Source organism: Abramis brama (genome assembly GCF_963993115.1).
Source record: "Abramis brama genome assembly, chromosome: 6".
Lineage (NCBI taxonomy): Eukaryota > Metazoa > Chordata > Actinopteri > Cypriniformes > Leuciscidae > Abramis > Abramis brama.
This window is the reverse complement of record NC_139968.1, coordinates 37,679,052-37,705,233: the sequence shown is the minus strand read 5'-3', so window position 1 is coordinate 37,705,233 and position 26,182 is coordinate 37,679,052. Positions and strand designations below refer to the sequence as shown.

At 37.3% G+C, this 26,182-nt stretch overlaps 3 protein-coding genes across 5 annotated transcripts in view; 2 read left to right on the top strand and 1 right to left on the bottom strand.

Annotated features, from left to right (window-relative positions):
* Nucleotides 1-26,182, top strand: part of LOC311084841 (uncharacterized protein) — a 334,198-nt gene that overhangs the window by 136,620 nt on the left and 171,396 nt on the right. Inside the window, exon 4 of the mRNA XM_084117117.1 lies at nt 24,761-25,090. Within this exon, the coding sequence (XP_083973243.1) occupies nt 24,761-25,090 (330 nt within the window). The remainder of the gene's footprint in view (nt 1-24,760; nt 25,091-26,182) is intronic.
* LOC311084840 (contactin-4-like) overlaps nt 1-26,182 on the bottom strand; it is a 58,687-nt gene that overhangs the window by 13,644 nt on the left and 18,861 nt on the right. The gene's annotated exons all lie outside the window — the stretch shown is intronic.
* LOC311084872 (uncharacterized protein) lies at nt 14,051-20,928 on the top strand. 2 transcript variants are annotated; one of them, XM_084117170.1, is made up of 4 exons: nt 14,051-14,147; nt 15,025-15,342; nt 19,257-19,376; nt 19,589-20,928. In XM_084117170.1, the coding sequence occupies exons 1-4, from the start codon at nt 14,102-14,104 to the stop codon at nt 19,747-19,749; spliced, it is 645 nt and encodes a 214-aa protein (XP_083973296.1). In that variant the 5' UTR covers nt 14,051-14,101; the 3' UTR covers nt 19,750-20,928. The 2 variants fall into 2 exon arrangements, with proteins under 2 accessions (XP_083973296.1, XP_083973297.1); XM_084117171.1 differs by having other exon boundaries at nt 14,068-14,147; nt 19,237-19,376; nt 19,589-20,922.

Sequence of the window (26,182 nt, the reverse complement as noted above, 5' to 3'; positions counted from 1 at the left end):
GTTTGTATTGTATTGTAGCCTATCTTCTGTTATAAAAACAAAGATTCACATTTCGTTATCTAAAAATTAGCACATAATGTTATAAAAAATAAACAACTTATGTTCTGTTAGATGTGTTTTGACTACTTTTTGTTTAATTATACATCTAGGCAATGAAGATAGCCAATTAACAAACAAATATTATTAATATTAGTCGACAGTCGGCTAGTTCTCTCAGTGTGTTCAAGTGCAGCTTTCCCCCCGACGCAGACGACAACACAGTCGGCTTTCATCAGCACTGGTTCTTTGGTGTCGGTTTGGTGTGTCACTACAGTAGACTTTTAATAAGACTTTTTGAAATGACTTATGAAAACTTTTACAATAAAAGCCACACAGTGCCTTTTTCACATCACCTCATCACTTTAGCAGTGTCCATCAGTAAGCCTAAGCCTAAAAAACACCTGCTTCAGCCTATTTGAAAATATATATATTTTTTATTTTAAAGCAAAATAAAGTTACATAAAATGTTACATGTTACATAAAAAACATTAACAAAAAAGAACAGTAAGAAACAATAAAAATAATCGTATAAAATGCAGCAAGGCTTATATACATATATTACATAGAAAAAAGGTCAAAATGCAGAAACAGTGCTCAGTCAGAGAATTCAGAGTACAGACAATTAAAAAAAAAAATCTGGACTTAGTAACCATTATCAGTATTTTAAAAGAAATGTTACAAAGACGACACAGTGCAACAGCAGTGACAGACTAATTTCTCAGCAAAGTTTTGTTCTGGAATTTCTGTTAATTTTTTCTGGAAATATCTCCATTCTTGTCTCACAGTTAAAGCAGAATGTTACTGTTAAATGGGTTTTTAATGACACTAAACTATCACTGTAAACCCAGATTTCATATCTAATCAAACATTTAAAGTATAATGTACTTACATGACTCAAATCGATTAAGTTTTGATTGCATTACTAGCAAATGTAAGTATGTTTAACTAATTTGTAGACCTAGTTGAGTCTGTGAATAACTTTAAGTGAAATAGCTTAAAATTCCCAAGTTTTAGACATGCAATGCACGATGGGAACGTGAAAGCCGTCACTTTGCCGCCGTGCTTTTTGCTGAGAAAACGTCACTTTCCTGCCGCGCACCGGACAGTCCAGTTGCTGCTAAAACTCGCCAGAGACGGTAAGTAGCTTTGGTCTCGCCCTCCCGCTGTCAATTTAATGTGTTTGTGTGTGGATATAAGGGGATTGCAACCGGTTTCCTCAAATTTTTTAAGTGAATTCAACTTATCTGGGCTTACAGTGTAATGCATGGCAGCTTTAACAGAGGAATATACCATCAACTGATAACTTCAGAGGGCAAGTATGGCTTGAAAGGTTTAATCAGAATGGCTATAAATCAGTTGCCTTCCAGAGAAAAGGGAACCTAGCCATTATGCTCTATAGCAGTAGAATAGCTGTAATTCAAGTAGTTACTTCCATCCCTGATAACATTAGAAAACGGAATGTTTATGAATTGTCACTTTTATATGAAATGGTATAATTTGACAAAATTAGCTAAAGCTCCACCCTGTAAACCTAACCCTCAGTGGTGTGTAAGCAAATCTAAGGAAAATGTATAAAAAAGTTTGCCACCCATTTGCCAACATATAAAATAGTTACAAATGTTCATGATCAAGTGTGTTGGTTCCATCACAACAAAACACAGTCACATTCCCCCTGCTAACCCAAGAGACATCTATAGACAAACCTCCAATCGAACTTAACCAACCCATGACCAACCTTTTATACACTTTGTATAAAAAGCCTCTGCTGAATCAAATGTAAAACTATCAAATTAATTAATTAAAACAATTAAAATCAAACAAAGTTGAAGTAATAAATAATAGTTTCAAGCATAACCAGTCATCAGAACCACATAACATATGCGTCCAGCAACAGGTATAATATTTACACAAAAGGTAAAGGTAGGGGCTTTATTAAAGTTGCAGTCCGCTGTTTTTCCTCTTTGTCGCCATCTCTGTTCGAAATCTGCAATTGCAGTTATTTGTAGAATTATCAACTTTACGTGGGTACATTCACAATACTTTTTGGAAGTATGACCAATATTAGAATTTTCACCGGAAAATGACGTCTGAACAAGTAAGCAACATCCACTTTTGTTCTGATCAACTAAGGGGGAAAAAAGCATTGCAGTAAATCGCGCGATTTTTAAATCTTACGATTGCTTATCATATCATATCATATCAAACCATGCAAATCATAGAAGAGCAGTTATTTTGTACAAACAAATAACAATCATAGTGCTATGAAATAAACGGTGTATAAACGGAATCCCTGTTATGCATAAACGTGTTATAATATAATCTTACGACAGGAAAATTTTCACTTTGCCAATCTGATTCAGATCATTCAGTTGCTGGTGTGTTCACACTGCACGATGCATCGGCGACGGGAGGTTTTACACTGCATGACTTTCAGGAGGAAGAATCGCCGACAATTTCTGTCTGATCCGCAAACTACGTTTCGCAACCAAACACACCCGAGAAGTGATAAGGAAATAGCGCAAAATCCCGCGTGCGTAAGACTGCAGTTCTCGCGCGAGACTGAAATTGTTATTAAAAATGATAGCCTGAAAGAAGCTTGTGATCCAAATTGTCTGTGCACTGATTTGCAGCGAAAAGAAGAAAAAGAAAAACATATTATGCATGAGGAAATGCTGGGAAGACAAGGGGAGCAAGGACTGTGTGTTCTGCAAAGAGAGTTAGTTGGGTCATATATAGCAATTCCGTGACCGTGGAGAGGGAAGGTTCGTTTCTCACTGGATTTGTCATCTATAAAGGTTAAAGAAAAAAATTAGTCGGGGTGCCCCTCACAAAAATGTGGGGAAAATCTTTGAGAGCCCTATATCCAAAATGGCTGCCGTCAGCCAAGCTGGAAATTAACTTTTTAATGGTTTTGGCCACAGTTCTGCATAATACATGGTTTCTGAGGCTATTTGGGTCATGCAATTCATAAATTATGTAGATTTATTGATTTGACCTATTTTTGACCTTCAAATTCAAGATGGCCGCCAATTTTTGGCTCTTTAAGGCGAGACACTACAGGTGAATAGGGTAAATTTTTTAACTTGCAGATATCACCATGAAACTTTGCCAGTTGATTACTCGCATGAATAGGAGGAAAAAATTTATTGCAAGTTTTCTGTAATTTTTTGTTTAAATATGCTAATAGGCTATATCTAATTAAATATGCGCTAATTTGCATATATTTTGAAGTGACGAATCTGACCATTGAAAAAAAAAAAAAGTTCAAAATTATTTGTGCATTTTGTTGATATATTCAATGAAAAGACATTACAAGATGCATTACAAGAATATCTCCTTTTGAACCCTGTAAATCAGAAAATACTGCCAATAGCCTTAAATTCATTTCGGCCCTATTTTTAGCTATAAAATGTCATATAAATCAGGCCAAGAATGATGTATCAACAAATCCCTCTGGACAAACCACAATATAGTTGCGAATACAACTGTAAAGTTTGGTGTATGCATATTCACCTATAAAAGACAAAGGAGATTATTTAGCTTGGAGTTGTTTTTAATTAACATTTTAACAAAAAGACTCTTCATCTGAATCTGTTGAATCTCCACACTGACTCCTCTCATCATCACTGCTATTCTCATCTGAGAAGTCATGAGGTGTGAGCTGCTGGGGCAAGGGGGGCAGGGTGTGACGCACTGGTCGACACTTTCCGTTCACTAGCTCCCAGCCGTGACCAATGGGAGAAGGATGCTCTTGCAGGTTGTAATGGAGCTGGCAATATGTAAGGTAGTTTGTCCTTTCCATATGAAGATTCAAAGAATCCTCATCAGGTGGGAGACGGATTGTATACTTATTCTTCAGTTTGTGCCATTTGGAAAGTCACTACACATGGAGAGGTATGATGATATCTGCAACCTCTTCCGAGAGCATGGCACGGCAGTTGATTAACGCATGCTTACGTTTAATCAGCAGATCACCTCTGACTTGCTGCGAGACGTAGGCTGCTTGGACATACACATCTGTGTCCTCGCAGTCTAGAACAACAGGCCCAGTGTACTTACTGGCTCTCACCTTTGCATAGGCAGAGAGAAGCATTGTATCTGCTTCTGGATGTCTGAAGACAGAGTCCCCATTAGCCCATTAGCCACACCAGTTCTCAGGTTGGTTGACGTTTCTCTCTCGTCTATCATCATGCCTCTCCATGTGATCACTGGTAGTGACCACACCTCAGGGTTCTATGGGCATGGGAAGAAGAAGGTGTTGGAGAAGGTGAAGATCAATTCTGAGGCAAGAGAGCTCCTGGGACGAGTGGGTGAGAGTCTGGAATTAAAACATGAAGTCAGAGCAGATATGAAGGCATTTGTCCTCTCCATCATTTATGATGAGAGTGCAGATGTGAGCTGCGGGCAGGCCAGACTTTCCAAATGGCACAAACTGAAGAATAAGTATACAATCCGTCTCCCACCTGATGAGGATTCTTTGAATCTTCATATGGAAAGGACAAACTACCTTACATATTGCCAGCTCCATTACAACCTGCAAGAGCATCCTTCTCCCATTGGTCACGGCTGGGAGCTAGTGAACGGAAAGTGTCGACCAGTGCGTCACACCCTGCCCCCCTTGCCCCAGCAGCTCACACCTCATGACTGCTCAGATGAGAATAGCAGTGATGATGAGAGGAGTCAGTGTGGAGATTCAACAGATTCAGATGAAGAGTCTTTTTGTTAAAATGTTAATAAAAAACAACTCCAAGCTAAATAATCTCCTTTGTCTTTTATAGGTGAATATGCATACACCAAACTTTACAGTTGTATTCGCAACTACACTCACCTAAAGGATTATTAGGAACACCTGTTCAATTTCTCATTAATGCAATTATCTAATCAACCAATCACATGGCAGTTTCTTCAATGCATTTAGGGGTGTGGTCCTGGTCAAGACAATCTCCTGAACTCCAAACTGAATGTCAGAATGGAAAAGAAAGGTGATTTAAGCAATTTTGAGCGTGGCATGGTTGTTGGTGCCAGACGGGCCGGTCTGAGTATTTCACAATCTGCTCAGTTACTGGGATTTTCACGCACAACCATTTCTAGGGTTTACAAAGAATGGTGTGAAAAGGGAAAAACATCCAGTATGGGCTGTCTTGTGGGCGAAAATGCCTTGTTGATGCTAGAGGTCAGAGGAGAATGGGCCGACTGATTCAAGCTGACAGAAGAGCAACTTTGACTGAAATAACCACTCGTTACAACCGAGGTATGCAGCAAAGCATTTGTGAAGCCACAACACGCACAACCTTGAGGCGGATGGGCTACAACAGCAGAAGACCCCACCGGGTACCACTCATCTCCACTACAAATAGGAAAAAGAGGCTACATTTGCACGAGCTCACCAAAATTGGACAGTTGAAGACTGGAAAAATGTTGCCTGGTCTGATGAGTCTCGATTTCTGTTCAGACATTCAGATGGTAGAGTCAGAATTTGGCGTAAACAGAATGAGAACATGGATCCATCATGCCTTGTTACCACTGTGCAGGCTGGTGGTGGTGGTGTAATGGTGTGGGGGATGTTTTCTTGGCACACTTTAGGCCCCTTAGTGCCAATTGGGCATCGTTTAAATGCCACGGCCTACCTGAGCATTGTTTCTGACCATGTCCATCCCTTTATGACCACCATGTACCCATCCTCTGATGGCTACTTCCAGCAGGATAATGCACCATGTCACAAAGCTCGAATCATTTCAAATTGGTTTCTTGAACATGACAATGAGTTCACTGTACTAAAATGGCCCCCACAGTCACCAGATCTCAACCCAATATAGCGTCTTTGGGATGTGGTGGAACGGGAGCTTCGTGTCCTGGATGTGCATCCCACAAATCTCCATCAACTGCAAGATGCTATCCTATCAATATGGGCCAACATTTCTAAAGAATGCTTTCAGCACCTTGTTGAATCAATGTCACGTAGAATTAAGGCAGTTCTGAAGGCGAAAGGGGGTCAAACACAGTATTAGTATGGTGTTCCTAATAATCCTTTAGGTGAGTGTATATTGTGGTTTGTCCAGAGGGATTTGTTGATACATCATTCTTGGCCTGATTTGTATGACATTTTATGGCTAAAAATAGGGCCGAAATGAATTTAAGGCTATTGGCAGTATTTTCTGATTTACAGGGTTCAAAAGGAGATATTCTTGTAATGTATCGTGTAATGTCTTTTCATTGAATATATCAACAAAATGCACAAATCATTTTGAACCTTTTTTTTTTTCAATGGTCAGATTCGTCACTTCAAAATATATGCAAATATAGCGCATATTTAATTAGATATAGCCTGATTAGCATATTTAAACAAAAAATTACAGAAAACTTGCAATACATTTTTTCCTCCTATTCATGAGAGTAATCAACTGGCAAAGTTTCATAGTGATATCTGCAAGTAAAAAAATGTACCCTATTCACCTGTAGTGTCTCGCCTTAAAGAGCCAAAAATTGGCGGCCATCTTGAATTTGAAGGTAAAAAATAGGTCAAATCAATAAATCTACATAATTTATGAATTGCATGACCCAAATAGCCTCAGAAACCATATATTATGCAGAACTGTGGCCAAAACCATTAAAGGGTAACTAAACCCTAAACCAACTTTTTTTTGTTAATGATCTGTAAGAATGGGGCTTTATTAGTGTTGTTCATTGATTCGAGTAACTTTTTTGACATTTGGGTATAAAGTGTTTTAATTCTACAATATATGGTGTAAAAACGTCTGAGTGCTGCCCTCTTCAGGTTGAACGGTGGCTACTACAGTTGAATTTTCCTATTGGATGTTGCGGTACTGCGTGACGTAAACGGTACTGCGTGACGTAGGCTGGTTCCAGCTCACCACGCCCTCCCTTGGTACGAGCTCACCACGCCCTTGGATGAGCTAGCGTAGATTTATCTGTATTTAGTACAGTGGTAGGTATAGTGTTGCTGGGTGCAACTGCATAGCTTTCCAGCAGACTTGGAAATTAGGCGCCAGTGTTTGCATGCACTTGGCCTGGAAGACCGTGAGTGTAAAACCTGCATTTTACGCGGAATTGCTTTTCCAACGATACAATAGAGGTGGACATTGGCTTCTCCACACAGTTTGCGCTGAACAGCGACGCAGTGCCAAACGCTGTTCCTCGATCCTGCATGGACTCCACCACCGCAGCGGCGTCTTGATGTGAGTGATCATATATATTTTAATCACAATTTATGGTTAGGCTAAAGTTAATCCTCTGGGGTCGACAAACGCGTCGGCGCATTTTGCTGGATTTTTTCACAGAGCTGCAAAATATGAATATGCCTATACAGAGCGCGCGCTATTGACATCAACTCGATAAAACTCATCAGATTCATATTTACGTCGTCTTGCGACCCCGTGAGCAAACTCTCCATTTTAGACAGTATGACAGCAGGACTCTCAGGTGCACGCCCTTCCGCTCACGGTTCGTCCCCTCTATCTCCGTTGGGGTCTGCCCACTTTTCTAGCATTTTTCAAATATTGCCAGTGGGTGGAGTCAGGCTCTGACCAGGGGTTTAGTTACCCTTTAAAAAGTTAATTTCCAGCTTGGCTGACGGCAGCCATTTTGGATATAGGGCTCTCAAAGATTTTCCCCACATTTTTGTGAGGGGCACCCCGACTAATTTTTTTCTTTAACCTTTATAGATGACAAATCCAGTGAGAAACGAACCTTCCCTCTCCACGGTCACGAAATTGCTATATATGACCCAACTAAGTTGGGGGTAAATAAATAATTTTGCAATGTGCTGCTGTTGCTGCTGGTCAAGCAAATGTTTGTGCTTTGTTTCTGTTTGATATAATTGTAAATATATCTATTAAAATACTGATATTGTGACCTAACACCTCCCCGAACTCCCCGCTGCTCTGTATCTTGCTCTCTCATTGGCTGTCGGTCATCGCCGATGTAGTTTTCAGTCAGAACACTTTTCACACAGCAGGATTTTGAATCGCCGACAGGTCCAGATATTTATCATGCCAAATATCTCACGGGTGTCGGTGACTCGTCGGCGATTCTCTCAGATCGCGTCTTTGCTCATTCACACTGCGTGATTGTCACTCGCGTGAACGAGCACCGATTTGCCTGTGATTTCGGGCATTTGTCGGCGATTTCTCAAAACCTGTCGGCGAGCCAAAATCGGGGCTAAAATCGTGCAGTCTGAACTCGGCATTACTGAGCAGGGTAAGCCTTAAAATGTAATTGTGTATCTGGCCCATGGAACTTCTAGCTATATAAGCTGGCATAAGAGTGTGTATTGTAATGATAAATCACGAGGTTCCATCTGAGGGTGGCATTTCATTCACTTCACCCAACCCCCAAAATAGAAGGCAGCGCAGGAAGGGTCATAATAATAAACCTGTAACTAATAATGCTGCAGATGCGCTTTCTGGATGTAAAACACATGACTGTTTAACATTACTGTATTGAATTAAGAGTTTTTGCCCATTGCTACTACTTTCAGAATCACATGAGAGAGCGATGAGAAGGTTTCTTTGTCTATATGAGAGGCTGTATCTTCTGGGAAAGCACCGCTGAACTGGACAATCATGCGGAGATCGAGAAAATTGTTAGAGTCAAGCTGAAGACAGCAGTTGTTCATGTAATGTTGAGATCATGTGTGCCTTACAGTAAATCTGATGAAGACACCTGAAATCGGACTATAAAAGGAAGAGGACCAAAAAGGTTCAACGCTCGTCAATTTGATTGATTTAATAAGCCTAGCCAAAGAGGCAGTTTACGACAGGGTTATTGTTGTATAACAAACACGGTTCAAGGGTACCTAAAAAGATAGACTTATATTACAACGGGGACATCTATTGTCATTCTAATGAACTATTCTTATGGTCAACTATTATGAGTGTAGTTTATTATCTTTATAATAGAATACGAAGTTGTAAAGACTGATCATCTAACTCTTAAATGGCACAACGGATAGGCTCTATAGTTATCGCGGGGCTATTTTACGTCCTGGATAGGATATAGAATAGCTTGGAACGATATTAATTGTGAAAAATAATCCATTGCAGTATTCAGCTTTTGCATCTGCAAGAAATAAAAAAAGGAACTCCGAGCGGAAAAAGTGCCCGACGTCATCACTTTTTTTCCACTGTCCAATCGAGTGAATGGCCGTTTTAGGGATGAAAGCTACAGTTGCTTGAACGCCCGGAGAGTGCTATGATGGAGAAAAAACTTGTGGTGCTCTCGCGGGTTACCAGGAGCTTCACAAACTGTAACTACCACAATGTTAACAGAGAGTAAATAAAGTGAATAAAAGGCTGATTTGAGTTTACTTGACTGACAGGACAGGTGTTTGAGTGGTTGCCTAGAGTATAGCAACATAAAAAACGCAGCGCACTGCTCGTTCTGTGTGATGGGGCAGTGCTGTGCACCTTGCGTTTTCTAACCTGAAAAACGCATTACGTGTGATCGGGGCCTAAGAATCCATTTGGGGTATCAGATTGTCTGAAAAAGAATGATTTGTATAGCGATTTCCCGACAGACTCTACAAAGTCAGTTAAGGTTGCATGAGCAGGTATAGCTGTTCTCTGAGGGCGAAGAGCCAGCGGTGGTGCACAGGCTAACCCACCCCACCTAGGTAGGTTTCCCATACACAAAAGAAATATATTTTCTGGATATGTTTTGGAATATATGCACATATTTGAAATTGGCCCAATAAATATATTTCATACTTATATTTCATATATTTTTGTTATATTTCAGAATATATTTCAATGTATTTTTTTTCTGTACGGGTCCCCAAAAGTGTCAAAAATATATGTGGCATATATTCCAAATACATTGAAATATATTCTGAAATATAACAAAAATATATGAAATATAAGTATGAAATATATTTATTGGGCCAATTTCAAATATTTGCATATATTCCAAAACATATCCAGAAAATTTTTTCAAATACAATTCTTTTGTGTATGGGTTGGTTATTATCTAAACCGTAGTCCTAGGGGGTATGGTAGTGATCAGTGTAGACCCTGAGATACTGTAATATAATCAAGGAAGATAATTTTATACGCCTACACTCTATAAAAAAAAACTGGGTTTGGGTAAAATATGGACAAACCCAGCCGTTGGGTTATTTTTTTTAAATAATTTTATCATTTTTTTTATAAACGGTTGGGTTAGTCCATATGTTTTACCCACATTTGGTTTAAAACAACTCTGCATGTTTTAGAGTGTACCTGTCTCTTCCTGAATCTAAAAAGCTAGACCTTTTTACAAGAGGTGAGTAATATAAATAGAGGAAGTGGCTCATGATCAAGATAGAGTGACGCAGTCGCGCTAGAAACCACAGAGGGGGCGACGTGACACACTATCAACAAAGAAGCATCAAACAAGAGCCACATGACAGAGGTCAACTTAATTGAAATTGACGTGCAACTAAAAGGTCCAAAATATTTTTTTAATTATATGTATTGTTATCTGCCATTATAAACAGTGTAAGGCCTAACGGGGAATATGAACATTTACAACCAGCACATGCAAGAATATCTTATACATTCTTCACCAAGTGCATCCAAGATCTGGGCTGGTCGCCAAATCCAGTGGTGGAGATTTGTACATGCAACACTAGATTAATATAAGTTTAACACTGTCCTGTTAGTTCACAATCTGTCTCTCTCTTAAATGTTCACATAGTGCTATTATCTGAAAATGGTTCACATGTTTGTTCTGCTTGTGGCATCTGGTTGCTGAGTTACAATTATATTCTGTGTAAGACATCACTTCTTGCTTTAGTCTTAATTCAAAGCAATTAACTGTTTTAATCAGCCAGAGAAATTGCTGCATTAACCCAGTAGTTCACACAGCAGTCTTTAAAATAGTCTGCAAAACAATTGAATAGTGAGTAGTCTGTGAGTAGTCTCAGTCTCAGATGTCACGCACACAGATCGCCCACACTGAGTTGCTTTAAGGTCTGACAACACGAAACTAGTGTGAGGTGACTTCAGCCACTTTAGCTCGATATTTTAGAGGAAGCTGATAATGTACCATCTTTCATAAAGAATGAAGCGACTTCATTCGCTTAAATTCACTTAATTCTTGTCATCCAGACAGATATCAATATATGTTTTTTTTTTTGTTTTGTTTTTTATGCACTAGAGGAATGACAAAACAATGCATTTTTATTGTACACTGGTTGTGAATTTACAATGTAATATAAGGAAATATTACCAAAGCAAATACAGACCTCATAGTTTAAATGAATGTTTAACTAAAGTGCAAAAACATATATCATAAACACAATACCTACAAAATGTTTCGGAGTTGAGTAAAATAAATGTTTTTCACCTCCATCAGCTAGTCAAAGTGAAACCTGCTGTGGTCTGGTATTTTTAGATATGTGGTTTGACCATTTTGGTGGACAAACAGCGTCTGCTTCACAAACATTACACCAACACTAGTCATCACCAACCAGAATTGTGGAAAGTGTCACGAGTTGGTGCAGGCAAAGGAGACATTTGAGCCGCGGATCTAAATGCAGCAGTATATACAGTATTTATTAAACAAAACAAAAACACTCTGGAGCACAATGCAAACCAACCAACCAACCAACCAACCAGCCAACATACCTACGACAAAAGACCAAGAACTGGGGGTATAAATACACAGGACAACTGGGAACTAAAATCGTGAACGGAATGAGTAACTTTGAAAAAAAATACAACTAAATACAGGGAATGAACTAAATTCAAAGAACACATACGAGATGTGACTCCTCTCCCCCTCCCGCTAGGCAGCTCCTGGTGCCATAAACAAACTTCACTGAAGTGGTGGGAGTAGGTGATCACTATCAAGGGGAAGGAGGGCCAGATCCCTAGAGAGGAGTCCATAGAGGAACAGGCAGAGTTGGAGACTGCCACAGAGTAAGAGCGATACTCTAAGGTACAAAAGCTAAAAGGTACATCTTTGTACCTTATTTACCGCTAAATGGTACATATTCAAATGATTTAGGAGGACTGGGGAGGGCCAACTGAGCAGGAGGGTGAGGAAGAGCCACGAGGCTGAAAAGGACCAGTGGAGGAGAAAGTGTCAGGCAACTTGTTGGAATCATGGTATCTAACAAGTCAGGCAGGACTGGTGGGGAAGGAGAGATTGAGAACCCATTCCAGGGTGTTCAGATTAATAAGTGTCTGCTCTGGGACAGACAATACGCAAATGCCAACTCAGGGTTCATGGCAGTTTGCTGCACTGTCTCGGGCTCCATGACGGGCCTTTTTACTGGCTCAGGGTCTAAATTAGTTGTGATGAAGGTGGGGATGGATCAGGAAGGAGTTCTGGAATGGAGATCGATGACACTCAAAGAACGAGAGTGGATTGTGGTGATATTGTCCTCTTCCACTTCACCAGCAGTAAGGTAGGATCCACTCAGACACAATGCATACTCTGTGTACAAGGTTCAGGTTGTTTCTCCTGCAGGCATCAGTACAAACAGGGACTCATCAAGCCCACTCCAGAAACAGACCTTCACTCAAAAAAAATATCTGTTGAACGAACTTAATTAAATTAAGGAAAGGTTTTCCACAAAATTGAATTACATTTTTCCAACAAAATCGAATTAGTTTGAAATAAAATTTGTTGTAATCTTGTTGTATGAATTTAAATTAATTTAGTCATTCCTGCTAGATAAAGTTTTGTCAGGTTAATTACATTTAGTTTTTGCCCTGCCTTAAATCACCAAAATTATAATTTTAGTTCATTTGACTCTATACAGTCACTTCTAATGGTAGACACTACTAATGTTCAATTGAATTAAAACCATTTTTTTGCATAGTAATATAATATTAAATATTACTTGTGCAGATCTGCAAGTGAGGTTTACACATAGTGTTTACTGAGAGCCCACAGCCTGAACACGAGGTTTAAAGCACACATAGCGTAATACTGAGCCCACAGCCTAAACACAGTCGCCACTTTTCTGCATAATGGTAACCACAAAATTCAAAAACATTACAGAAAGTCCTCTAAGTTTCTAACAACTGAACATTAAACACTAACATTAACTAACAACATCTTTCCATTTACTGAAAAACACATAAAATAACACTTTTTCCCTAAATTGACCCTCTTAATGCAGTCCCTTGCAAAGCATGCTGGGAACTACAGATCCACTGCCCAGTTAGATGTCAACAACAATGATTCATGTAGTTTTCACACAAATGATTTAGGTTGATTGAACACAATTGAATTAAGTTGTGACAATATTACACAATTGTGTTACTTTTGCTTATTGTAATTAATTATTTTAACAAGAGGCCAAAATTATTTTTTTGAGTGTTGAGAGTGCTTTTGTTCCAGGGCTCGAGAAAATTCTCAACATTATCCTCCAGTGGACGGCCATTTTGGTGACGAGAGAGTAGCTGGTGCTTAGGGTGTATGGTGACTAATGCTAGCTCCAATGTTGTGGTCTGTTATTCTGTCACGAGTTGGTGCAGGCAAAGCAGAGGTTTGAGGCAAGGATCTGAATGCAGCAATATATATATATATATTAAACAAAACCATAAAGACCCATAACGTACACACTGATAATAACAGATCAAGAAATGAACTTAACAGGGGGTATAAATACACAGGACAAAACAAAGAACTAATCTAGAAAGAGGTGAATGTAATGGGTAACTATGGAAACTAAATAAGTATGGAGAGAGAGATTACATGGAGACTGAAACAGGGAATGAACTAAACTCAAAGGACACAGAAAGGAAGCAACAACAACAGTCTCAAAGGTAAATTTATTAATTGAATGTGATATAGAACTTAACAGCTACAACATGTGTTTATTGATAAAATAAAATAAAATCTGCCACAAAGAAAAATGTAAGTTATAATAGGGGTTAGATGAACAAATACAACCAACATGCAAAAATAGTGCAAGGTGTGGGTTGTGGTCAGATCCTGTGGGGGAGGGTACGCAAACACTAGCTTAATATCACAGTTTAACACCATCCTGTTTGTTCACAATCTGTCTGTCACCGAAGTGTTCGCATATTTCAGACACTATCATTTTAAAATGTTTCATGTGGTTGTTGTTTGGCTCTACTTGTGGCATCTGGTTGGTAAGTTATATATAAATATTCTTTTTAACACATTCATTCTTTATATTTAAACATAGATGTTTTTAATCAGACAAATCTACATTGTTGGTTAAACCTATAAAAGATGCTGCAATCAAACTAAAATAGAAATAAGTGAGAAACACAACAGAAAATAGGGAAGATGCAAAAAACACAGCAGCATCTGTTCTTACCACATTTGAATGATGATCACTGAGAAATCAGCTAAACATTTACTTTTGTTTCACAGAATGGGTTTGAAATAACATGACGGGAAGTAAATTATATCATTTTAATTATATTATCTCCAAAAAAGAAACAATGCAAACCATTCAATGTACACCTTTGGAATTAAAGGGATGGTTCGGAGTAATTTCAACCTAGGGTCCTTTGCACCATGATTAGTGGAGTAATTTATGAGATACAACCTTGGATCAATTAGTGCCTGCACTAAGCCATTCGGCTGATCTCTCTAAATAAGCTCTAACTTTAATAATGTTCGACCAAGGAAAAAAGGTTACCAAGGTTTGGCTCGAGGTCATGGTACAAAGGACCCTAGGTTGAAATGACTCTGAACCATCCCTTTAAGTTGTTTTACTTCCAATTATGTTTTCTAATAGAGAATTCAGAGAGGAAATTGAATGTGAATTACAATCCCCACTAGTTCACAGAGCACTCTTACAAATGATCTGCTCTGCAAGATCAGTGATAAATGAACTCTGTCCATTTAGGTTGTGCTTTGCTTGGCTTCCCATAACCAAAACCAGCAAGGGCACTAAAGGGGCCAACTGACTGTATTATTAATTAATTATAAACCAGTTATTTTATGTTAAAAAATATATATTAACCCTTAATCTGTGACAAATTCAATGTTCTTCAGGTGTGTGTGCTGACACAGATGCAGTGAAGTCAGTGTCAGTGATGGAGGGAGATTCAGTCACTCTAAACTCTGATCTTACTGAAACAGATGATGGACCGATTCTGTGGAGGTTTGAAAACACTTTAATAGTTCAAATCAATTTACTGGCCGGCAGCATGACTGTATATGAGGATGTTCTTGATGGGAGATTCAGAGACAGATTGAAGCTGGACGATCAAACTGGATCTCTGACCATCACAAACACCAGATCTGAACATGCTGGAGATTATCAACTTCAGACCAACAGTGTGAGAAAGAGTTTCAGTCTTACTGTCCATGGTGAGTTAGTTCCATATATTTTAAGTATTACACCATTGAAAGTGATGAATCTTAGCATTTAGATTGTTTTGATCTGTACCTGTTGGCTTGGGTCGCATTCATGCACACACACACACAATCTAATTTTCAGTCATTGTGTAGATCATCTTATTTTTTATTTAACTTTAAAGAAGTATAAACTATTTATTGACTTAATTACCTTGACTGATGGTGATAAACTGTAGGTGTGTCCCAATTCGCCTATACCTATTCAATGCCCTAAATGTATCACCTTGTGAAGAAAAAGTACATACTTCCAAGAGCAAGAGAACAAAAAACACAGAGGGAAACGTGCTGGGGTTTGCAACAGACTGAGGACCAGAGCCCACAGTCCACCTCTGGCCAGGATCCTGCTAGCCAACGTCCAGTCGATGGAGAACAAGATGGATGATTTTAGAGCCAGGATAAGATTCCAGCGGGACATACGGGACTGTAATCCTCTGTCTGTCCGAAACATGGCTGATCCCCTCGGTACCGGACGTAGCTGTAACACAATTTGATCACTTCGGCTGGCCAAATCAGAGGTAGTGGGGTTTGTTTCATGGTTAACAGCAAATGGTGCGACCCCAGGAACATCACCACCGTTGCGTTCCTGCTCGCCTCACCTGGAGCATCTAAAGATCATGTGACATCTGTTCTATCTGCCTCAGGAGTTTACCTCGGTCATCACCACGACTGTTTATATCCCACCTCAAGCGGACCCTGTCTAAGGTCCATGATGTGCTCAGTGTCTGTCTAAACAGTCATCCGGACTCTGCCATCATTGTGACTGGAGACTTTAATAATGCAAATCTCAGACAAGTTATGCCGAATTTTTATCAACACATCTCCTGTTCAACCAGAGGGGAAAATTCACTGGGCCACTGCTAGTCTCTGTCACACTCTGTATAGAAAGAAGGAGAGTAGAATCCAATTGTGAGAAAACAGCAGTATTTATTATAAACAGGAAAAGCAGTGAAGCTGGTCAGTGTTGATTGAACAGAGTAGAAGACAGGAGTGGATGGCGTTGATCAGCCGGGATAATGAGACGTTTTAAAAAATCTGTCATTGTTCCCGTGCCAAAAAAATATAAGCTCTCTTGCCAAAATGACTATCGACCTGTGGCTTACATCACTAATTATGAAGGTCTTTGAGAGGCTTACTAAGAACATCATGTGCTCCTCATGCATCCCTAACAACACTGACCCACTCCAGTTTGCCTATCGCCCCAACAGGTGAGGCCGCTGTCTCCCATATCCTGCATGCCACTTCCACCAACACTGACAGCAATAAAGCAAATAATGTGAGGCTACTGTTTATAAACTATAGCTCAGCCTTCAACACTGTAGTCCCCCAGAGACTGATCTCCAAGCTCAGGGATCTTGGACTAAATTCCCCTTTTTGTGTCTGGGTTCTGGACTTTTTCTCATGCAGACCTCAGGTAATGAAAGTGGGATCGTTTTCACCTTGAGTGCAGGAGCTCCACTCCTATCATCAAATTTGCAGATGAAATGGTGTTGATGGGCCTCATTTCTGACAACAATGAGGCTGCCTAACTTGATGAGGAGGATCACTGACATGATGGTATCAGTCAAACTCTCTCTCTCTCTCTCTCTCTCTCTCTCTCTCTCTGAATGTCAGCAAAACCAAGGAACTGGTTTTTGACTTCAGAAGGAGGCAGCAGCAGAACGACACCCCATTCAGCATCTGCAGGACCCCAGAAGAGAGTACCTCGGAGGGCAAATCTCTGGACTCATCACATTCAAACCAAGTAAAAAAAAGAAAGAAAAGAAAACCATCTGAGCCATCATCATGTACCATCTGAGACTACTGAGGAAGTACATACATCTTGGCCTTCAGGCCTTGATCACTATCTGTGTTTTTGAGAACTCCAAATGGTCATTGTGGTAGAAAGATTGGGTGGGAAACAGTAAACCAAATGTCTCTGTTCATTGAAAATATCTTGGATTATTTTCAATTCTACAAATGTATCTCTCTCTCACACATGTGTACTATTGTCTGGAGGATAGTGCTAATATTGTCCTGCGCAATGTTATAGCTCGTCTTAAAATAGCTGGTTTATCCAAATATAAAAAAAAATATGAAAAGTCTCTTTCCAGAATCTTAACCTGCTCTGTTGAGCTGTGTTGGAGCAAGGGTCTTCATCTGACACTTATTATAATAACTCCTGTGATAAAGTGCTTGTGATGCTAATCTGTTGATGTGGAGAAAAACATCTGCTAAAAAATTATGTAAATGTGGAGTGAGTTTCACACAGTTAACATTTGTGACCCTGGACCACAAAATCAGTCACATAGGTAATTTTTTTGAAATTGAGATTTATACATAATCTGAATGCTAAATAAATAAACTTTCCATTGATTTTGTTAGGATAGGACAATATTTGGCCGAGATACAACTATTTGAAAATCTGGAATTTGAGGGTGCAAAAATTTTTTCTAAATGTTCATGTTCATATCACCATCTCAGCGTGTTTAAGAAAAAAAACACAACATAACATTAAAATAACTCAAATTATTCCATTTGGATTCTTCCCTGCTATTTCAAATGATATAAAACTGTGTGCACAGTGTTCATTTTACGATGTTATGTATTTAGCCCATGTGACATCTGTTTTATTGTTTGTTAACACACATTACATATTATGTATCTGCATCCATCACTAATCTTCCTACTGACTAGTGCTGGCTACTTGACAATTCATAATGATGTTAGACCCAGATGTTTGTTTCTCTCATAACTACAGTACCAGTCAAAAGTTTGGAAACGTTACTATTTTTAATGTTTTTGAAAGAAGTCTCTTATGCTCATCAAGCCTGCAGTTAAAAACAAAAAAATATATATTTTAAAATGTAATTTATTTTTTGTGATGCAAAGCTGAATTTTCATCAGCAAGTACTCCAGTCTTTGGTGTCTTATGATCCTTCAGAAATCATTCTAATATGATGATTTGATACTCAGTTATTATCAATGATGGAAACAGTTGTGCTGTTTAATATATTTTTTTGAATACTTTTTTCAGGATTCATTGATGAGTAAAACGTTAACAGCATTTATTCATAAAAACAGCATTTAAAAAACAGCATTTATTCAAAATAAAAACATTTCTAACAATATAAATCGATACCATCACCTTTTATCAATTTAACGCATCCTTGTTGAATTAAAGTACTAATTTCTTTAAAAAAAAAAAGTTATTGTTCCCAAACTTTTGAACGGTAGTGTATATTGTTACAAAAGATTTCTATTCTAAATAAATACAGTTCTTTTTAACTTTTTATTCATCAAATAATCCTGAAAAAAGTATCTCAGGTTATAAAAAAAATATTAAGCAGCACAACTGTTTTCAACATTGATCATAAATCAGCATATTAGAATGATTTCTGAAGGATCATAAGACACCAAAGACTGGAGTACTCGCTGATGAAAATTCAGCTTTGCATCACAAAAATAAATTACATTTTAAAGTATATTAAAAAAGAGAACCATTATTTTAAATTGTAATAATATTTCATAATATTACTGTTTTTTTTTTTTTTTTTTTTTTTAACTGCAGGCTTGATGAGCATAAGAGACTTCTTTCAAAAACATTAAAAATAGTAGTGTTTCCAAACTTTTGACTGGTACTGTATATCAAGACTGCCCAAATGTATAAGTGACTTCTTAAAAAGACAAGCTCAAAGTCACCTATAATAAGTAGACTTCTATGTATGCATTTGTGTGAACAAATGTCTTTGCACACACACTCTGTGTCCCATTGTGAAATCACACAATCCACTTTAACATTTAGAAACAGAACATCAGGACTGACAGCTTTGAATGACTGTGATTGATATTGCAATAAAAAATGTTTAGATTTTTCTCATGTTTTCCAGCTCCTACTTCTGTTCCTGTCACCAGCAGAGACTCATCATCATCATCATCATCATCATCATCATCAGGATTGCCAAAATGTGAACATGTTAACATCACTGAACTCTGTCAGACATGTGCAGGTACATCAATGGTCATATGAGCTTTTTTGCTGATTTAATGCCAGGAATGCATTAAAGAAATATTAATCTAAAAATCAAACAAACTTACTCATGTCATTCTAAACAACAAGTTTGAGTTTTTGTAGATATATTTTGCTGATATCTGAGTTCCTGACAGAGAATAAAATCAGCTTGTTGAAGATCTAAATTTAATTTTTCATTTGTTTCATTAGTTTCCCCAGAAGGCCACGCCCCCTTTTGTGACTCTGTTGAAGCTGTTCTGCGATTGGTCGCCACTGCGCTGATGGGCGTGGCTTCTGCAGCCGCTGCTTTTCTTCTGGTCAATGACGTCAGAGCTACAATAGGTAAAACGGAGAAAACAGAAGAGATGTAATAAATATTGTGGCAAATATTGGTTTTAATATGTAAAGATGGAAATATGTGTGGTCTAATTGTTTAGTGATGGTAAAATTTAGCTTTGCTTACCTAGTCTCTCATCAGAACCGGTGTATTGTGGTCATCTGGAGGCCAAAACGATAAATATTCTTTAATATTTCATTTTATCCTTTAATGCAATCCATTTTACAATTTTAGTGAATTACATTGTTTTCATTCTTTCTTAATTTGCGTTATGTTGCTATTTGTATTTTGTTTCGTAATTGTATGCAGGAACCCCACAAATATGAATGTAAAAATATTTGTCACACCAATAAATCCCAGATGAAACTGAAAACTGAATATTACCGAACTGATATATCCGATATATGCTTATATTATAACTGAAGGGGAGTCATTATAAGAATAAACTATGAATTCAGATTCAGATTGAATGACGGTTGAATGAAAACGCATTTACAGCGTTAAAGAGTTTATTTAAAACACACACAGTGTAAATGTGCACATCGTAACACATGGAGGAAATACAGAGTAAGAGATCATGTTTTCAGCAGACTTAATTCTGGATATATATATATTTTTTTTACCATAAGGATTTCACTAAAATAGTTATAAGCCATTAACCAAACCACCAACCTTCAATATGAATCACAGCAGTACAAAGTTTGGTCTAAAAAAAAAATTACGTTAAAAAAAGTCTGCCTGATGTCTTTTATGATGGAATGAACTACATTCCCATGATGCAACATTTGCAGTGATTCTATGTTTTTTTCTTCTTCAAGAAAATCAATATTTACATAGTATAATAGTAGTACATTGATCTCTCTTGCATTGTCCTACAAAATCACATCTACATCAACAGAGCGATAACCAGCCGCTGTTCTTCTGATCAATGATGTTCAATAACATCAGAGTTTATCCATTTATGTTTGGATAGATTTAAACTCAACATTTCATATACCTGTGAATTTTGAACTATTGTGAATCTGTTTACCACTGTAAACTCAAGACTATTCTGGGGAGATTTAGAAATCTATGTTCATGATATTCATATTTATGATACAAATGTGTGTATTTGATGTGCTTCATGTATTTCTTTTTTTCTCTTTCTGGCAGCTAATGTAAATAATGTTATTATGTTATCTTGTGGTATTGAATAATAAAACAGTTTTAATCTATATTATGTATGCATTTTGAATGAATGAATGGCTTTATTTCGAACATATAAAAATAATAGAATAAAAGTCAACAGACGAAAACAAAGACAAAACTAAACAATATTAACTTGTACGTGTCCAAAAAGGACATGCATAACATGTATTAACTTGGCGCCATTCATTTTCACAGGCTTTTCTCTAAAGCAACTATATAGGAACATCGCATTCCCTAGGCCATATAGATTAAAAAAAAACAGTATTTGACAAAAGAAGTGTGTCTGATTTCACTCAGTACTCATTAAACAGTAGGTAAAAAGTACCGGGATGAGCTACTTCTTCTGATGACACTTTAATATCCCATGAGGCCACAGGAGAGGATTTATGAATGACAGTGAAGTGACGTAACTGACGCTGGTAAATCACATGATAATGTCAACAAGATGACTGTTACAGTAGTACATTAGGATTACATTCATACTACACACATTCATGCTATCTAGCACATCTTTTTTTTAGTGGTTGTGAAGTAATTACTTATTCAAAATACATACATACTCTGTAGAAGCCAATGTGTATGTTGGGTCCATCTGGTGGTCAAAACTATAGGATATTTATAAATATTAAATTTCATTAAATGCATCCATTTTATGTCTTTGCCAGTTACACAGTTTCTTAATTTATGTTTCGTTGCTTTGCACATTTTCACTTTGCTTTGTTTTAATTGTACGGAACAAATCTGCAAACGCTTTATAAACACAAATGTAGAAATATCTGTCATGCCAATAAAACACCATCAAATTTAAACTGAGCGCTGAGTAGCACCCATCTGATACACATTTATGAATCATAAATAAGCCTGTTTTTAATTGAAGAGTTTTTATAAAAAATAAATTCAGACGGAAGTTTGCCTGTACCAACTGACAGTTATGAATGGAGATTTTTTAAATGTAGGCCTACAACTATTACATAATAGCTCCATTAATTTTAATAACTGAATTAAATAGAAATACACTAAACACAATTCGATAATAAAAATACGAGCAACAAAATGCCACCAGAAATCTGAAGAGTCTTTTTATTATAGACATTACATTGAGGTTTTTCCTCATGAATAAATATGATAATACAGTGTAAACAGAGACAGAGTCACTTTTGTTCTGGAAGTATTTGTCCCATTAATTTTCATCATATTTCACATTCTCTAGCAGCCGTCTTCATGAATCATAACATTAAAATAACTATGATTTGAAGAAAAATAAAACAGAAAATCAATACAGAAGTGAAAGGCCACATATGAGGGAATTAACCTATGATTCTGAGTGATTTTTCTTCAGGATTATGGACATTGTAGTTCTTCATGTGGAATTTGTCAATTAAATACATTTTGTTACTGATAGATCTGTGGAAGTTTTATACAGAATCATTACAAATAACAAGTTACTTTATGGAGAAAATGAATGGGATTTTTACTTTCAGAACTGATTTTGAAATGCTCACTAACATTATAAACATTAAGATCATTTCACCCTCTGAGACCCAAATAAATTAATATTTCTGAACATGTAGTGACTTCATGTTTTTTTTTTTCTGATGGTATAACCAGCTAAAGACAATGTGGAGTGAGTGTCACACAGTTAACATGTGGTTTATTAAATAATCTTAGTTGTTAAGTTTTATAATACCAAAGCAAAAGCAATGGAAAATTACTGCTTCACAACATGATCCTGTGACGTCACAAACAGTAAATTACTGTTGTTCTATGGTTTGTTGCTGTAAATTACATTACAATTTACTACTGTTAAATTACATTTCACTCAGTTTTTCAACCCCACAGCAAAATCCTCAGTGTTTTATGAACATGTATATGTGTATGTGTGTGCGAGGGCTACCTCAAGGGATAAAATAATCTAGAAGGGTTACTTGTAAAACTTGTTAAACTCAAAAATAAGAATTATGCATATAACATGCTGGTGCTTTTTTTTTTACTTTACCTTTACTTTTAACTTTAATATTTTTCACCATCATATGCAAAATAATAAAATATCTTGATATTCTGGTTCAGACTTACAAGCATTTTAAAAAAAATCAACAATTCCTGAAAAACACATTGAAGTACATTTAATTCCTCTCTGAAAATCACATTATTTAACTGCCACACAATTTTAGGAGTCATTTACCACCACAATGGCAACAAGAAATGTTTGATTTTGTCTCATGAAAATGGTAAAAGCCTTATTTTTAAATATTTAAATATTCTGACACTGCAACTGAGAAGCTTCTGTTTTTATTTTCTCATTACAATTTACCATTGTTCTTCCATAGTATCATACATTAGTAGATCATGGTAACCCAGGTAACCATGCATGGCTCTTCACTACCGCAATAAAAAACAAACTGTAGGTTCTCTATAAACCTATTGTATTGTGTTATCAAAACGGTGTGTATACATGCAGTATAGTCTAAATATAAATACAAAATAAATAAACAAATGCAAAAAAAAATAAAAAAAAATAAACACATAGTAATTACATTGCAGTACTCCTCTAAGACATTTAATACATTTATACATGAATATATTAATATAACAGCATTCGTTATGAATACCGGCACCCTACTGTCAAAAAAGTTTGTTTTACTACAGTAAATTTATAAGTTGTGGTGTGAAATGTCTTCTAACTGGATTGTTTTTGGAACAATATTTCTACCAGAAAGACTCGGGAGACTAAATACCGTAACAATTATACATTTATTAACAGCCCAGCAAGCAATATTATGATATAAAGTTATTTGGTGTATAGGCCCCATCCATAGCTTGCAATCCGAGGGTACGGAATCTACAATGGAATTATAAAGCTTGGAAGAGCCAGGACATTTTTTAATATAACTCTGATTGTATTCGTCTGACAGAAGAATGTCATATACACATAGGACGACTTCAGGGTGAGTATATCATGGGCTAATTCAAAGTTTTTGGTGAACTATCCCTTTAAAACAACCACCACCAAAAAAAGAACTGTTGCAAAACTGGACTACACCGTCAACACATTTCACACATGCTCACTCAGCCGAGACACAAAGACAGAAGTAGATGTAGATTTTTTTTTTTACATAACTTAACTAGAGTCCACATCACTCTCAGATAATCTTTCTAAACACGCATTTCAAACCCCAGAGCTGTTGGAAGAAAATGTTTAAAGGAAAAACATTAGTTTTTTTCTGGCTTTGCTTTTGCCGTCTGGATGGTGAGTTACAAACATTATTTGGTGTTCTGGTAGAAGTTAGTAGAGATTAATAGTACATCAGTACACACAGTCAGAAGAAGTGCTCTCCTTTTTATTCCCAGATATTACTTTGAGATGTGGACTGGATTCATGTTTGTGTTTCAGATACAGATTTAGTCAATTAGTCTCATCAACATTATTCATTTGTATTATCAGTTATTTGTATTTATCAAATAGGATATTGAACACGACATCTGTTCAGTCAGTTATTCCTGTTTGAAGGAACAATTATGTTTATATTTGAAGTAAAATGGTGAATCTCTAATGAACTTCAGTTCCATCATCAATCAAAAAATAAATAAATGGAGATTGACACTGTTCTATGTATGTTCCTAACTCTTACAGAAACTAAACTTAAAATTTTAAATATATGAAAATGAATTCAGATTTCTGTATTTTGCACCCGGACATTTATTTCCCTCGCCTCTGTTTCTATCTTTTATGGTTTCTATCTTTCTTCCTTTCCAAACTTTGCAATCATTTCAAAACTACTTCAAACTTTAGTTAAATCATTATTAAACTTAACTTTAATATTTGTGTGACTGAGAGACTGTTTCTGTGTGTTCTTCAGGAGTGTTTGCTGACACAGATGCAGTGAAGTCAGTGTCAGTGATGGAGGGAGATTCAGTCACTCTAAACTCTAGTCTCACTGAAATACAGAGAAATGATGTGATAGTGTGGACATTTGAAACTAGCAGGTCTCTTATAGCTAGAACTGATGGAGTGAACAACACAATCCCTGATAATCTTGATGGGAGATTCAGAGACAGACTGAAGCTGGACAAGAAGACTGGATCTCTGACCATCATGAACATCAGAACTGAAGATGCTGGAGTTTATGAAGTTAAGATCAGCCGCAGCAGCTCATTGTCTACATACAGATTCAATGTTACTGTCTATGGTGAGTAAAGAATTACATTTCACTCTATTATATATTACAGATTATGCATATTTATTGACACAATTATTCTTAATACTGCAAAAAAATGGGCGTGGTATCCAATCTCAGGTTGATTATAAGTGCCAGCTGTAATCACTTCCCTTTCCCTTTATATGTTCAGTGATCACTGTCTCATGTTGTCAGATCGTTGTTGCTTCCCCGGTGTCGTGTCCTGTTCCAGTGTTCTTCTCTCACCTTCCCCGTGTGGATTATCTTTGTTGTGCATCATCTTCATTTGGATTGTTTGTTCCCTGGATTCCTGAGCACGCCGATCACCGCACGCCATCACCGGGTTGCCCGTCGAAGTCCCTGTGTCATATTTCACTGAGTGTTTGTCCTCTGACCTGTTGTCTTATTCTACCAAGATCTAATAAACAGTTTTACTTGCATTTTGCATCCGTCTCTGTATCATTACAAAAAATGTCTTTAACAATTAAACAGGAACTTCACCCAAACTCGGTGTGAAAATAAAAGATGATTGTGAAGCGAATGTTAATCTCTCAATCTTCTCCTGATCTGCTGAGATCATCACAACTTACACCGAGCAGCTGAAGACAAACCTCTTCCACAAGCACTTGAGAACAGTGTCTTGTGCGTATATACCTTTACTGAGCTCAGGATCTAGTCAATATTATCACAGAAAACATTTATGATGTGACCTCAGTTAACTAAATCAAAAAGCCTAGTTAGAATGTATTAATTTTGCTGCCGGCTACATGTAATATGCAGTTGAGGCAAGTGTAACGGAAGCAAGCTACAGTAGTAAGAGTTGATCAGGTAAAGCTCAACCTCCTGACCTCAAGATCAGCACTAGCGACTAATGCTGGAGGCTTTAGCATTCTTGTTAGCATGCCCGCTTCCCATGCTGGAAACACCAGTTTGAATCCTGGTTGGAATGGTGTGAGTAGAACTGGACCCAGTCAGCCCAGACAGGCTTGACCTGGTTTATCTAACTCGGTCCCTGCCAGTTTTGTCCTCAGTTTCCATGTTGGCCCCACATGTGTTAGTCCAGATGAAATGAACACTGCTCAGTGTGAACACTACAGGCTGTTA